The sequence below is a fragment of the Saimiri boliviensis genome, chromosome 16 (genome assembly GCF_048565385.1).
Source record: "Saimiri boliviensis isolate mSaiBol1 chromosome 16, mSaiBol1.pri, whole genome shotgun sequence".
Lineage (NCBI taxonomy): Eukaryota > Metazoa > Chordata > Mammalia > Primates > Cebidae > Saimiri > Saimiri boliviensis.
The window spans coordinates 2,906,192-2,918,606 of record NC_133464.1 but is presented as its reverse complement, the minus strand read 5'-3'; the positions used below and the strand labels follow the sequence as shown (position 1 = coordinate 2,918,606).

General features: G+C 45.8%; 1 protein-coding gene across 13 annotated transcripts in view; it reads left to right on the top strand.

Moving 5' to 3' along the window:
* Window positions 1-12,415, top strand: part of ARHGEF7 (Rho guanine nucleotide exchange factor 7) — a 184,035-nt gene that overhangs the window by 145,108 nt on the left and 26,512 nt on the right. For all 13 annotated transcript variants that reach the window (XM_074387439.1, XM_039473192.2, XM_039473193.2 and 10 more), the window contains 5 exons: window positions 897-1,019; window positions 7,327-7,465; window positions 8,250-8,309; window positions 9,034-9,180; window positions 11,252-11,338. In XM_074387439.1, coding sequence (XP_074243540.1) covers window positions 897-1,019; window positions 7,327-7,465; window positions 8,250-8,309; window positions 9,034-9,180; window positions 11,252-11,338 — 556 coding nt within the window. The remainder of the gene's footprint in view (window positions 1-896; window positions 1,020-7,326; window positions 7,466-8,249; window positions 8,310-9,033; window positions 9,181-11,251; window positions 11,339-12,415) is intronic.

Genomic DNA, 12,415 nt, shown 5'->3' with positions numbered 1-12,415 from the left:
TTTCTGGAGGAATCCATGGCGTTAGTGTTTTGGTCACTTTTTTTCTGGCTCCTGCTCCCTGGGTAGGAGGATGTAATCCTTTTGGGAACATTGTGGGTGTCTGGGGAGCAGGGAAGGTGGTAAGAGTTCGCATGGGCCTCCTGTTTTCTGCACATGTGCCCTTGCTCCGGGTTGCTGCTGCTGTCCTCACCCCAGAAACCCTGAGGTCTGGAGAGGTGAGCCTGTAGTACCCTGTTAGGCATAGCCCCCCGCTGAGGTGGCACTGCCTGGGGCCCTGATGCCCGCAGCTTATGCCGGCTCGCCACCCTTCATATCTATTTTGCAGCTTCCATGGCTCCTTCTGGTCATCTCTTCCTCATTCTTTTTGTTCTCTTGAGTTTATGCGTTTTGGAGAAGCCTGCTAACTCTCAGGATGGTGTGGATCTAGGGAGGACAGGCACCTGCTAGGTGGGCTTGCTTTTCAATCTCTAACCTGAAGGGAAATGCAGTTTTTGTATTTTTTGTTAGTCTTGATGCTACTTCGGTAGAAAACTTGCAGACCAAATAACCACATCCAGCAATTCTCCTTATTTTATGCAAAACTGAAGGCTTTGTGACGTCTGTTTTTCTCACTGCCCAAAGAGCGTGGGCCTGAGGGTTGGTCCTGATGCAGTGCACAGTCCTGGCAGTCTGGACGCTGCAAGAGAGGACCTGGCAGCACAGCTGCTTGCTGGGCGCCCCTTCTCTGCTGGACTCAAGGGAGCAACACGTGTATGCTGGGGTCAGGCGCCTCGTTTTCACAGATAGGGTGCAGAGGAAGGTTTTCCTCACCCAGAGGTGCGCTGCGTTTGTCATTAGCAGTTGGCCTTTTGTCTGTAAAACTGATGACGATTTCCCTTTGTTTCACATTTCCCCAGGTTGCCCGAAGCTCAGCAGAGAATCGGAGGCTGCTTTTTAAACCTGATGCCACAGATGAAAACCCTGTACCTCACGTATTGTGCCAATCACCCTTCTGCAGTGAACGTCCTCACGGAACACAGGTTCGCTCACTAGGCACCTGGGCAGTAGGGAAGGTGGGCAGCTCTGTGTCCTTCATAGGGTGCAAGGATATGAATTTTAATTACCCCTCAAAATTAGTGCTTGAGAAGTACTGGTGACAAGTCTTTGAAATGATGGTTAGTATTGTTGTAAAAAGAGATTTTTTCTGATGTCTTCCCTAGGGCCTTGGAGCCCTTTGGCTAATAGGTTGAAGGAGTCGGTCAGTGTTGAGGGGTGTAGCCACAAGCTTAGTCAAGAGTCCTAGAATCATATTTCTCTCAGTTCTTAAAAGTGGAAGTATACGAGCTCGAATTCCATCAGCTGTAAAAGAAAGGATCAAATTTCAAATTAGGATCAGGTTTTATATACAAAACATTAAATTGGAGACCATTAGCTTTAGCTTTTCAGCCTGAAACTAAAAACAAGTGCGACAGAGACTGTACCGATTGTTCCGCTCATTCTATGAGACGCGGCAATGTCTGCTTCCTGCAGATTGGAGGAAGATGTTTCTCGGCTGTTTCAGCTATTGAGGAGGATCTCGGTCCTTAGAGAGCGTTAAGAATAGATTTGTTTGAGGATTGGCTTGGAGGAGACCACACGTGGGCTTAGAGAGCTCAGAGGCTCACTTTCTGCTCCTAAAAGACGCCAAAGAATTATATTAATGTTTTACAAAAAATTTCATAATTTTTTTTGAAAATAGAAGTTCACATGTTTTCAAAACCATAAATGGAAAAAATATTGTTTTAGTAGTATCAAGATAGATGCCATTGTCTTTCTAACTTAAATATTTAACTTCAGCTTACTCTTCACCTAACATTTCAACTCAGAATTTAGAAAGCCTCTTCCGTGAGCAGGCGTTCCTTGCCTCTTGAGAAGCACATTTGGGGCTCAGGTTTGGCCCTGCGTGGGTGTCCTGCAACAGACTAGACCTGGTAGCAGGGTGGACTCGGCTCTGGCTGTGACTGCTGCTGCAGGCTGTGCGGCCATGGGCAGGCTTCCTCCTGTCTCTGGGTTTCAGCGTCCTTTCCTGAAAGAACCCATTCACAGTGCTATTACCAGCATTCAGAAAAACTGTCAGCAGATCATGTCAGGGTGAACACGCTACATGTTCATTGGATGTTTCGTTGTCTTCTATTGTTTAAAAAAATAAAAAAGACCCTGGATAGTTACTGTTTCCTGGATGTGCTCCAATATTAAAGGATTAAGATTTTGTGAACTACCTATTTGTTATTAAAGCATCTGCAGTCCTGGACGGAAACAGCAGCCTTTAACAGTGCGGTGAAAGGAGAGGAAGTTAGAACTCACGGCGGTCACAGAAAACGAGATCCCAAAGAAACCCTCCCTCCGCGAGGTCCTACTTGGGAGTGTGGGCTGGGTCAGCAGTGTCTCTAAGCAGCCAGCATGCTTTCAGTTACACGCTCTCCCCTCCACTCCACCCCTGGGGATTTATACATCGAATGAGATTTCCACAAAAGTGCAATGCAAGTATTACATTGGTATCTCTGGAAATTCCTCAGCAATTATTGATGGAGTGATGAGGAAGATGAACAGAAAGTAAGTCGAATGCGAGGGTAACATTAGAAAGCCTTATTTTTTTCTCCACATCCCTTTTGTTGGGGGAAAGGAGTTGATCCTAGATGGCGGGGTTGGGAATATAAATAGTGGGTAGGATGGACAATTTTGGGGGAAGAGAGTCTTAACTCAGTATTTTCCTCCCAAAATCGAGCTGTCCTAAAGACGACATTGAAAGTCACTGAGACTGTTAGTTTCCTAAAACTTGAAGGCCTTCAAGAGCAGTGGGTGTGGGCGAGTGTTGCATTTAACCTCTTCTCTGTAATTTACATTAGTGACTGTGTTTGTTGGGTCTTAAATGTACATGTAGTGTTTTCCTGAAGTAACCAGAAAGAATACAGATGGGTTTTTAGTCAGGAGGGTCTTTGTGCCTCCTCCCCAGGGCTGCCCAGAGAGTGAAGGGGCTGGCTGAGGCCCACTGTGGACAGCAACCCTAGGGCATATCACTTGCTTCCGTCAGAGCCGCAGCGAGAGGAAGGTCCCCCGAGCCAGCAGGTGCCACCACTGTGGAACGTGACGCTTGCGTGCCCTCCTGACGTCCCTGTACCCTGAGAGCTCCTGCTCTGTTGGCCACAGATGCCTCCCCGCCCCAAAGGGCAGGGCAGTGAATTGGGGCCACGCCTCCCTGTGCCAAGGCTCCTTCCTACTTCCTGCCTCTGTGCTTGGATTCTTACTTGTCCCTCTTGCCGGCTTTTCCACGTGTGTGAAGGTCTTGAAGCTGCCATGCCTGTGGGCGCATATCTGCTCATGCCGTTGAGTCATTTTTAAGGATTGGTTGAAGTGTAGTTGGTTGAAATTTGAAAGTCTGATTTGCACCCTTGCAGTCCTTACATTGCTTGGGTTTAAGTTCTAAGTGTGAGCCCAGTGCGTGCAGGATGCCACCTCCCAGCATTTTAGCATCTTTGACCTTCCTCGGCATCCTGTGATGGAGGCGGCGCTTGTCGGTGCCCGGCTATTTTGATTGAACTATGGGTGTCGTAATTCAGTCTGTGAAAATGATTTTTTTCCCAGCAGTTGGTTCCTTTGTGATTGGCTCCATACTTTCCTGTGTTTTATGGCTGCCGGCAGCCCATGGCACTGTGTCAGTAAGGACCCAGGAGACCCACTGTGCACGGGCTGCTGGCATCAGCAGAGTGAGGCTGAAAGAGCCATCTTAGGTCAGAGTAGCTGTAAGTTTCATTTTATTATGGCACTAATGTATATTTTTTAACTTCAAACTGAAACAAAAATGATCCACAAAAATATATACAATTCTATTTCCTTTTTTAACTGTATTTGTTCCGGCATTGTTAGAGTGTCTTGTGGATATTAAAAGAAGTTAGTTTTGCTTGCACACATTTCATTGTTTTGTCTTCATGGGTTTTTTTAGGGGGCGTGGTGATGAGGGTAACTCTGTTGAGTTTTGTCAGTTTTTCTCTGCTGTACCATAGTTAAGAAATTTCATAGGTAACCCTGAAATACAAATAATGATCTGAATGGATTTTTCCTTGATTATTGTTTTGGTAGAAAAGGCCCTTATGTGGATTACATTTAAAGGAGTTGAGATATATGTCATAAAGTTAGTTCATGGGACTGCCTGATAAATTCTCCAACACCTAGAGAATTGTTGGTAAAACATAAATTGCTCCTGTCTAAAGCCCTGTGTTACTCTGTTTGTGCTTTAGGAATGGATAGAGTGAGTGATGGGAAGAAAGGAGCTGTTCTGAGTAAGAATTGGGTGGAGGGGAGGGACGCATGTGTGAGGAACAGGCTGCCCAGGGTCAGAGGGACCGGGCATGCCATCCACACAGCGGGGGTCCACCTTGGGTGCAGAGCGTCAGCTGCTCCACCGACAGTGATGGCTTGGGCAGAGGCCTACACGCAGGCTGTCCTCTGTATCACTTGCATAATGGTATGTCTGCCCTGCCCAGAGGGCTGTTTGGAGCATTGATGTCTCTGAGTGCTTGTTCTGGTGCCTAGCATGGCGAGTGCTCCTGTGACTGCTCCCCGGTCCTTGTTCTCCTGCTGTCCACAGTGCTCAGTGTTGCCCCAGCTGAGAAGAGAGCAGGGGACAATGGCTGTAGTGGTGCCGTGGAGGGGAGTCTGTCCTGGACCCTCCTCGGTTCCCCACCCACCTCCCGGGGGAAGCGGAATGCTAAGGAGAGAAGGCAGATGATGTGTCCATGTTTAGAAATGACAGGAGCATGTGCAGTGTGCTCATAGGCTCACGTCAGTGCAGCCTGCACGCTGATCAGGACACTTGCTGTGCAGGTGTTACCCACAGCAGGACCCTGAAGATGGCACTGCGCTTGATGCCAGTCAGCCCAAGCCGGGGAGTTCCTCAAGGAATTGATTTTGGAAAAGCACTAAGTTACAGACAAAAGATGTTGAGTTGTCTCTTGTCCACAAAAGTGCACTTGCTCTCTTACGTGCATGTGCTCTTCCTGGCATGCCCGCATGCGCGTGCTCGCTCTCTCATACTCTCTGTGTCTCTCATACGCACTCTTTCTTTCTCATACACTCTCTCTCTCTCATACACACACTATCTCTCTCTCATTACACTCTCTGTCTCTCATACACACACACTCTCTCTCATACACTCTCATACACTTTCTCTCATACACTCTTGTCTCATACACATTCTTTCTGTCTCATACACTCTCTCATACACATACTATCTCTCTCATACACTCTCATACGCACACACACACTCTCTCTCTCATACACTCTCTCTCTCTCATACACACTCCCTCTCATATACTCTCTCTCTCAAGTATTCTGACAGTTTATGTGCTACTAATTTTAAAAACTGCATCAGCATGATGGGCTGCCTTACAGAAATAAAATAATTATGAAGCCTTATACATGGAGTTGAGAAAATGTTTATCGTCTCAATTTTTTTTTTTAATTTTTACGGAGACGTAGTCTCCCTCTGTCGCCCAGGCTGGAGTGTAGTAGCAAGATCTCAGCTCACTGCAACCTCTGTGTCCCGGGTTCAAGCAGTTCTCCTACTTCAGCCTCCTGAATAGCTGGGGCTACAGGCGCATGCCGCCACACCTGGCTAATGTTTTTTTGTGTTTTAGTAGAGACAAGGTTTTGCGATGTTGCCCAGGCTAGTCTCGAGGTCCTGAGCTCGGGCAGTCTGCCCCACTCAGTGCTAGGGTTACAGTCGTGAGCTTCTGGAGACCCACGCATCCTAACGCTCTGTTTACGGTGAACTCCCTTGTGGAGACCCACACATGCTAAAGCCGTGCTTAGGTTGAACTGTCCGAGACTGTTAATATTCACCGTTTGTGGACTCGGTGTCCTCTGGGTTGGCCTAAACACTGTCTTTTCACTGGGAGCCTATGGTGGGCCTGGTGTCCCCCAGACCTCTGGCAGTGGGCAGCGTGGCTGGGGTGGTGCCGTGGGAAGCTCCTGTGAGACCAGAACTGGAAATTGGCTGTTTCTCAGTTTTGCTATTGGATTTTCACATTTATTTTAGGACATTGTTTACAAAATAAGGATATAAGTATCTTTTCCTTCTAAGGGGAAACCTCTAGACTAGGAAAAGTTGTTCCTAGGATGAGTGCCATGGGTTTCATTTGAATCCAGCTCTGCTGACTAGAGACCCCTGGTCTCCTAGGACAGGTGTGGTGATGAAGGGGTCACCAGGGTCTCCTGGCTGTGGCATTGGCTGCCGGTGCTGGTGCTGCCTCCCCTCCTTTCTGTGGGCTGCACGCTGTCAGATGTGTGGACTGATGGCACATGCAGCATGAGGGACAGCAGACCCAGGGCCTAGCAGAGACCTCAGAGGTCGCCAGTGAAGGGGCGTCGCCGTCAGATGACTGTCAGCCATAACAGACATGTGGGTGGAGAGCTGGACCACCCATCGGCCTGTGTCCTCTGCCACAGCTGTGGGAACGCATGAGGACCTGCTGTAGGGAAAGCTAGGCGAAGCACCTCGAAGGGGATGGCGAAAAGAGGTTGATAGGAAGATCTACAACTAGTTTCTCACCCTTTAATTTTGAGATACGCACTGTTTCCTCGTCTGCACGCAGGGACACCGTTGTTCCTTGTGTGTTGTGGGGCATGGATGTAACCGCTTCTGAAGTTCTGAAGCATAAACGCGCATTCGCTATCTGCACACAGGGACACCTTCCTTCCTCACGTATTGTGAGGGTTAAACGTAACAAAGTCTTTGAAGTTCTGAAACCTAAAGCCGCGTTTGCTCTCTTCTCTTGCTGCTTCTCATGCTCCTCACCCCAAGAGCCGTTGCCTACTCCCGGCTGAGTGCTGGCAGCACATCAGTGGGGCCTGTTTGCTGGATGAAGCCACATCTGGGGGTGACCACCGTCAGCGTGCTCTAGCTCATAACTGGAGCAGCTTGGTCCTTGTTCTTACCACCTTGAGACTCTGAGATGATTGGAATCTATTCCGGCTGTAAGCGTGCACGTTTCCACTGGACACGTCTGCACGGCACTGAAGTGCCGGAGGGCCTCGCCTTCAGAAGGGTCTCGTGGAGACCCACACGTCCTATGCTGTGCCCCGTTACTGTTGCTCATAGGAGAGCAGCAACGCGACCCCTCGGGGGGTGGGAGTCCCATTTGCCATTTCCAGATAAGCAGTGCAGATTTGGGATAAAAGCTGGAGCCTTCCCGATGTGAAAAGCAACATTCGTGTTGCATAAATCCTGGCTGTTGCTCACGGAGGTCAGAGGGCCACCGTGGTCTCTCATCACTAACCGCAGCATCTTCTCTCTCGCCACTTGCTGCCCAGTGAGGAGTTGGGGGAGTTCATGGAGACCAAAGGTGCCAGTAGCCCTGGGATTCTTGTGCTGACCACGGGCCTGAGCAGACCCTTCATGCGCCTGGATAAATACCCTACGCTGCTCAAAGAGCTGGAGAGACACATGGAGGTACCGCGCTCTCGTTCTCTGCCTCAGAGTCCTTACCAAGGGTTAGTGCCTGGTCAGACTTCCTGGGAAAGAAGCCGGAACCAACAGAGTTTAGAGTTTTAACTCAGTGGATTGTCAAAATGATTTTGTTAAATACTATGTTTGTCTCATTACTCAGCTCTGTTAAAAAACATTTACCCCTTTCTCTTTTACCCACTGCTGCTGATGGAAAGGTTTCCAAAAGCTGAAACATGAGAGCTGATTTTCAGATAGTGTTAAGATGTCTAACTTGGATCATCCGGCTGCAGACAATATGTGCCTAAGTTATAGGGTAATGCTGTACTAATCATTTAATGAATGATTATGCTCTTTTAATTTTGAGTAACAGGTTGCAGCCTAGCAGACATTTGGGTAGAAGTTACTCTCTTGGCTTGGGTCGGCAAACCTTTTCCCTAAGGGGGCAGACTCTAGGGTCTTCCTCACAGCTGCACAGCTCTGCTGTTCTAGTGCAGAAGCAGCTAGAATGCTGCATGTGGGCCACAGCCGTGTTCCAGGAAGACTTACTGACGAGGCCAGCATTGGCGTGCCCACATCTGCTGCTTGTGACTGTTCTGTTCCAACGTACGTTTCCCCTAAGTCCGGTGGCTTCATGACTTTCTGAACGACTGACACTTTTAGTGCTGACGGAAAAGAGGGAATATGAAGGGTTGAAAAGTAGAAAAGTTTCAAGCTGGTCTTTAGAAAGTACCTTTTGAAGAAAAGCTTTTCCTTGTGAAAACTAATTGTATGTTTCTTTTACTCAAAGGATTATCATACAGATAGACAAGATATTCAAAAATCTATGGCTGCCTTCAAAAACCTTTCAGTAAGTGATTAAGCATATTGTTTTCCCCCCAGACATTATTGTGGACAATGAATGTACAAGAATTATCAACTGAAAAAGTCAAATGATTAAAAAATGTCTTGTACTGACATGAAAGAAAAACAGAGTCAGCATTCTGTGGCTGGTAAACTCCTTTTAGTGGACTGTGATAGAATAATTATTTAAATTTTTTAAAAGCGCAGTGTAATTGATGTTAGATCTACTTTAAAATGACTGAAAACATTTTCTTACCCTCGGTCCGTGTTGTGTCTAGTGGTTTACTGTGAAACAGAACAGCAGGGGCGGTGGTACCATTGTCTGCTGTTGTGTTCTCTACCAACTGCGGTTCTGAAGTATCCGCCTTATTTTATAGCACGAGTTACACTTTTTGTTTCCTCTTTTCAGTCTTCGATGTTGGCAAAGACTAACAAGGCCAGAATGAAAATACAATTCTTGTCCCGTCCTCATTTCTTCTTCATACAAGTCTCAAAATCTGCTACAGTTTTTCTAAACTAATAACTTAGTATTCCAGAGCAGTTGTGTGTGTTGCTTCTCTTGACTTGATTTCATACTTTTAAGCAAATACTTTCAGTTCCATGTAATGATTATCTACCTGAAGAAGTAAGATATAAAGCAATAATTGTCTCAAGGGTGATACGAAGCAGTGTGGTCAGAACTGAAGATTCTGGAAGTTTGTCTTTTAACAGTGTTGTTCTGTGTCTGTCAGGCCCAATGTCAAGAAGTCCGGAAAAGGAAAGAGCTTGAGCTGCAGATCCTGACGGAAGCCATCCGGAACTGGGAGGGCGATGACATTAAAACTCTGGGCAACGTCACTTACATGTCCCAGGTCCTGATTCAGTGTGCGGGAAGTGAGGTACTGCCGTCCACGCGCACACGCAACAGGGCTTCCGTCCCACTCGTAGGGTCTCGTAGCAGAAGATTTTACAGAAATCTCAAGCAATGAAAACTTCTGATAGAAGCTCTATCTTATAATTTGTGAGCTACTTTTTATTTTTGACACATGAAAGAGGCTTATGGCATGTTAGAGAGTCTTAGAGCTAAGTGTGGACTTGTTGACCAGTTAGATCCAGCTGAGGTGAGTGTGGCCCAAAGCCCTTGTGGACGGAAGGATAATGTACAGAAAGACTTGCAGGAAGCCTGTACACACATCTACATTGGCACTGTGTGTGCTTATCTGGCCAACAACTTCGTCCCAAGGCTCTGACTCTCGGGCCGGCTGCTCTCAATGGTTGGGTCATTCTACTTTCCTGTGAAAGAATGTTAGCTGACATATGCTGTGGGAGTCACAGTTTTCTTATGGGTTTGGTTTAAGTGAGAGATCAACCCAGATTTTGTGACATACCCACCCACACAGTGAAAATCAGTTTGTTTCATGATTCACATAGACGTATGTTCAGTGGGTCACTAAACAGGCACCTCTGAATTTTATTCTACTTTTGCAGAAATCACATGATCATAACATGCTAAGTGCCTCCTTTTTCAACACAAGACTCTAAGGAGAGTAAGAAAACTAAAACTGAAAACTTTTACAGTGTGTTTTTCTGTCCACTTATGAAATACCAGCCCTTCTACATAGTCTCGTAGTTTGGGTGCCTTAAGAGACCGATCGTATAAACCAGGCATCCCCAGACTTTTTACACAGGGGGCCAGTTCACTGTCCCTCAGACCGTTGGAGGGCCGCCACGTACTGTGCTCCTCTCACTGACCACCAATGAAAGAGGTGCCCCTTCCTGAAGTGCGGCGGGGGGCCGGATAAATGGCCTCAGGGCTGCAGTTTGGGGATGCCTGGTATAAACCTTAGATCTTTTCAGAAGCAGTTTCTTTTTTAATCATGCTCTTTTAAACTTTAAAATAGTCTGTGGAAACATTACCTTTGCAATATTAGATCTACACAACATTGGTGGGTGTTACTCCAAAATGCTTGAGAGTGGTTCTGATCATGACTGAACGTAATCAGTGGTAAAGATTCTTGATGACAGTGCTCCTCAGACTTGGCTCTGTGTGTTCCCAGTGTGTGTTGTGACTCTGCAAGAGGGGAATAGAGCAAGTCATTCTCAGTGACCCCTTTCAAGTGTGGAAGAATCTTTTCCAGGTGCTTTGCACAGGCCTGCTGTTCTGAGGAATATACTTGGGGACACTGCTTCCTAGGGCTTGTTTCACTTTTTGGGGGAGTGATTTAAATGTCAACATGTGAAAAGGACTGTCTGGCATTTCTGTGTCTGTTTTTGGATTCTTAGGAACTTTTTTCTTACTCTTAGGGTGTTTGGCTTTTATCTTACTGAAGCAAATGATTTTTAGTACAAAAGTAATACTTTTATGTCTTTGTTGTAAACCAGGTGAAGTTTATGGGGTGGGTGAAAACAAGACTGAATTAACATTTGGGAGGATTGGGGAAGTTCCAGGGATTATTAGCAGACCAAAATTGATTTTAACATTTTACCATATCCTTTCTTTAGCTTAAAGACTCCACCTATTCCCCTCACCCTACTAAAATTTATAGCTTCTCCCTTTTTTCTCTGAACCACAAAAAGAAAATTTTAGCTTACCTGAAAATGGTTAGTCACAGAGCTGAACTCCTTAACCAAATATTTTTTCAAGATGTTACACAGGCTAATTGTGAGTCCAGGATCTTTTAATCATTCCGTTTACTTTCTTACCTTTTGGTTTTTGAAGAATTTACAAATCTTTCTCTTATATGTTAAAGCTCTCTTAATCATATTTTAAGACTTAGTACAGAATTTATCATAATTTTGTTTCCATTTAATTTACCTGATAAAATTTGATAGAAATACCTAAACAATAAATTCATGTAATGTTTCGTAGGGTCTAGTATGAATAAGTATTTGTGCTCACATTTGTAAGTAGACGTTTTTTAAGAAATTTTTTGGATTTTTTTCTTTCTTTCTTTTTTTTTTTTGTATTAGGAAAAGAATGAAAGATATCTTCTGCTCTTCCCGAATGTTTTGCTAATGTTGTCTGCCAGTCCTAGGATGAGTGGCTTTATCTATCAGGTAAAACACAATTTAAATTTATATTTTGTTGTGTATTGTGAATCTGAGGGTAATTTCAGGCTGGCTTTGAATTTTGTCTGAAATATTAACATTTGTCTGTCTGTGTATGTGCTTTGTGTATAGTGCTGTATATTCAGAGATGGATGCACAGATTCTGTGTGTTTTGTAACTATGCAAGCACATCCTATGTTAATTTAAAAAAAGGAAAGAAGTGTAAATTTGTAGAGCAACCTCCTAAGGGCACAGACTGCGGTGGTACAAGTCAGTCTCTGTCATTGCCTTACGTCATTTCAGGCAGAGTACCTTGCTCCTCCCAGCTGTAGTTTTGGTCTGTGAAATGGGTTCAGCTAGGGCCTGTGGGGTAGTGTAGGCTAAGATCTTCTGTCAGTGGCACAGTGCTGCCCAATGCATCAGCAAATAGGAAGTGATGTAAGTAGCATGTGTGATCACGTAACTGTTTTCATTTTTTTCCCTGCTCTTCTTTGAGAAAAGTGAGAGCGGATTTGAGAAGGAGGTGCGAGGGCGAGTGAGGCCTTTTCTGTTGCAACAGTGGTTTACAGTGGGTGATACATGAAGGAGCTGATATTTTTTTCTGTATGTCTAGTAGACGCGCTTGGCAGGTTTCATTCTTTTTTTTTCTGTGAGGTTACAGAGGTTCGTATCCTTCCCATCACCTTTCTGAGGACCGGCCAGTCACCACATAGCCACTGCAGCAGAAGTCACTGCTTCGTGTTCTCTGGGTTGCATCTCCTTACAGCATGCGTTGTTTCGTGTTGTCGCAGCAGGGACGTTAGAGAGCCGGAGTAGACACTGCCTTCACAGAGGCTTTGTCGGCCTCCCAGAGGACCTGCTGTCATATGCTCACTCCGAAACGGGTGCTTTAGAATTGGTGAATTACATATATAGGAACAGACTCAGGAAAATAAGGCTGTAGTTTGTAAGGTCACTGCTGAAGAGAGGTGACCCGTGGCTGAGATACTGCCCACTACAGTTTTCCCCCCAAAACTGGCAGCTGCTTCTTTGTTACGTGACCTTGATAAACCTAAATCTCTGTCCTTTCTGGTCAGCACTGTCTGG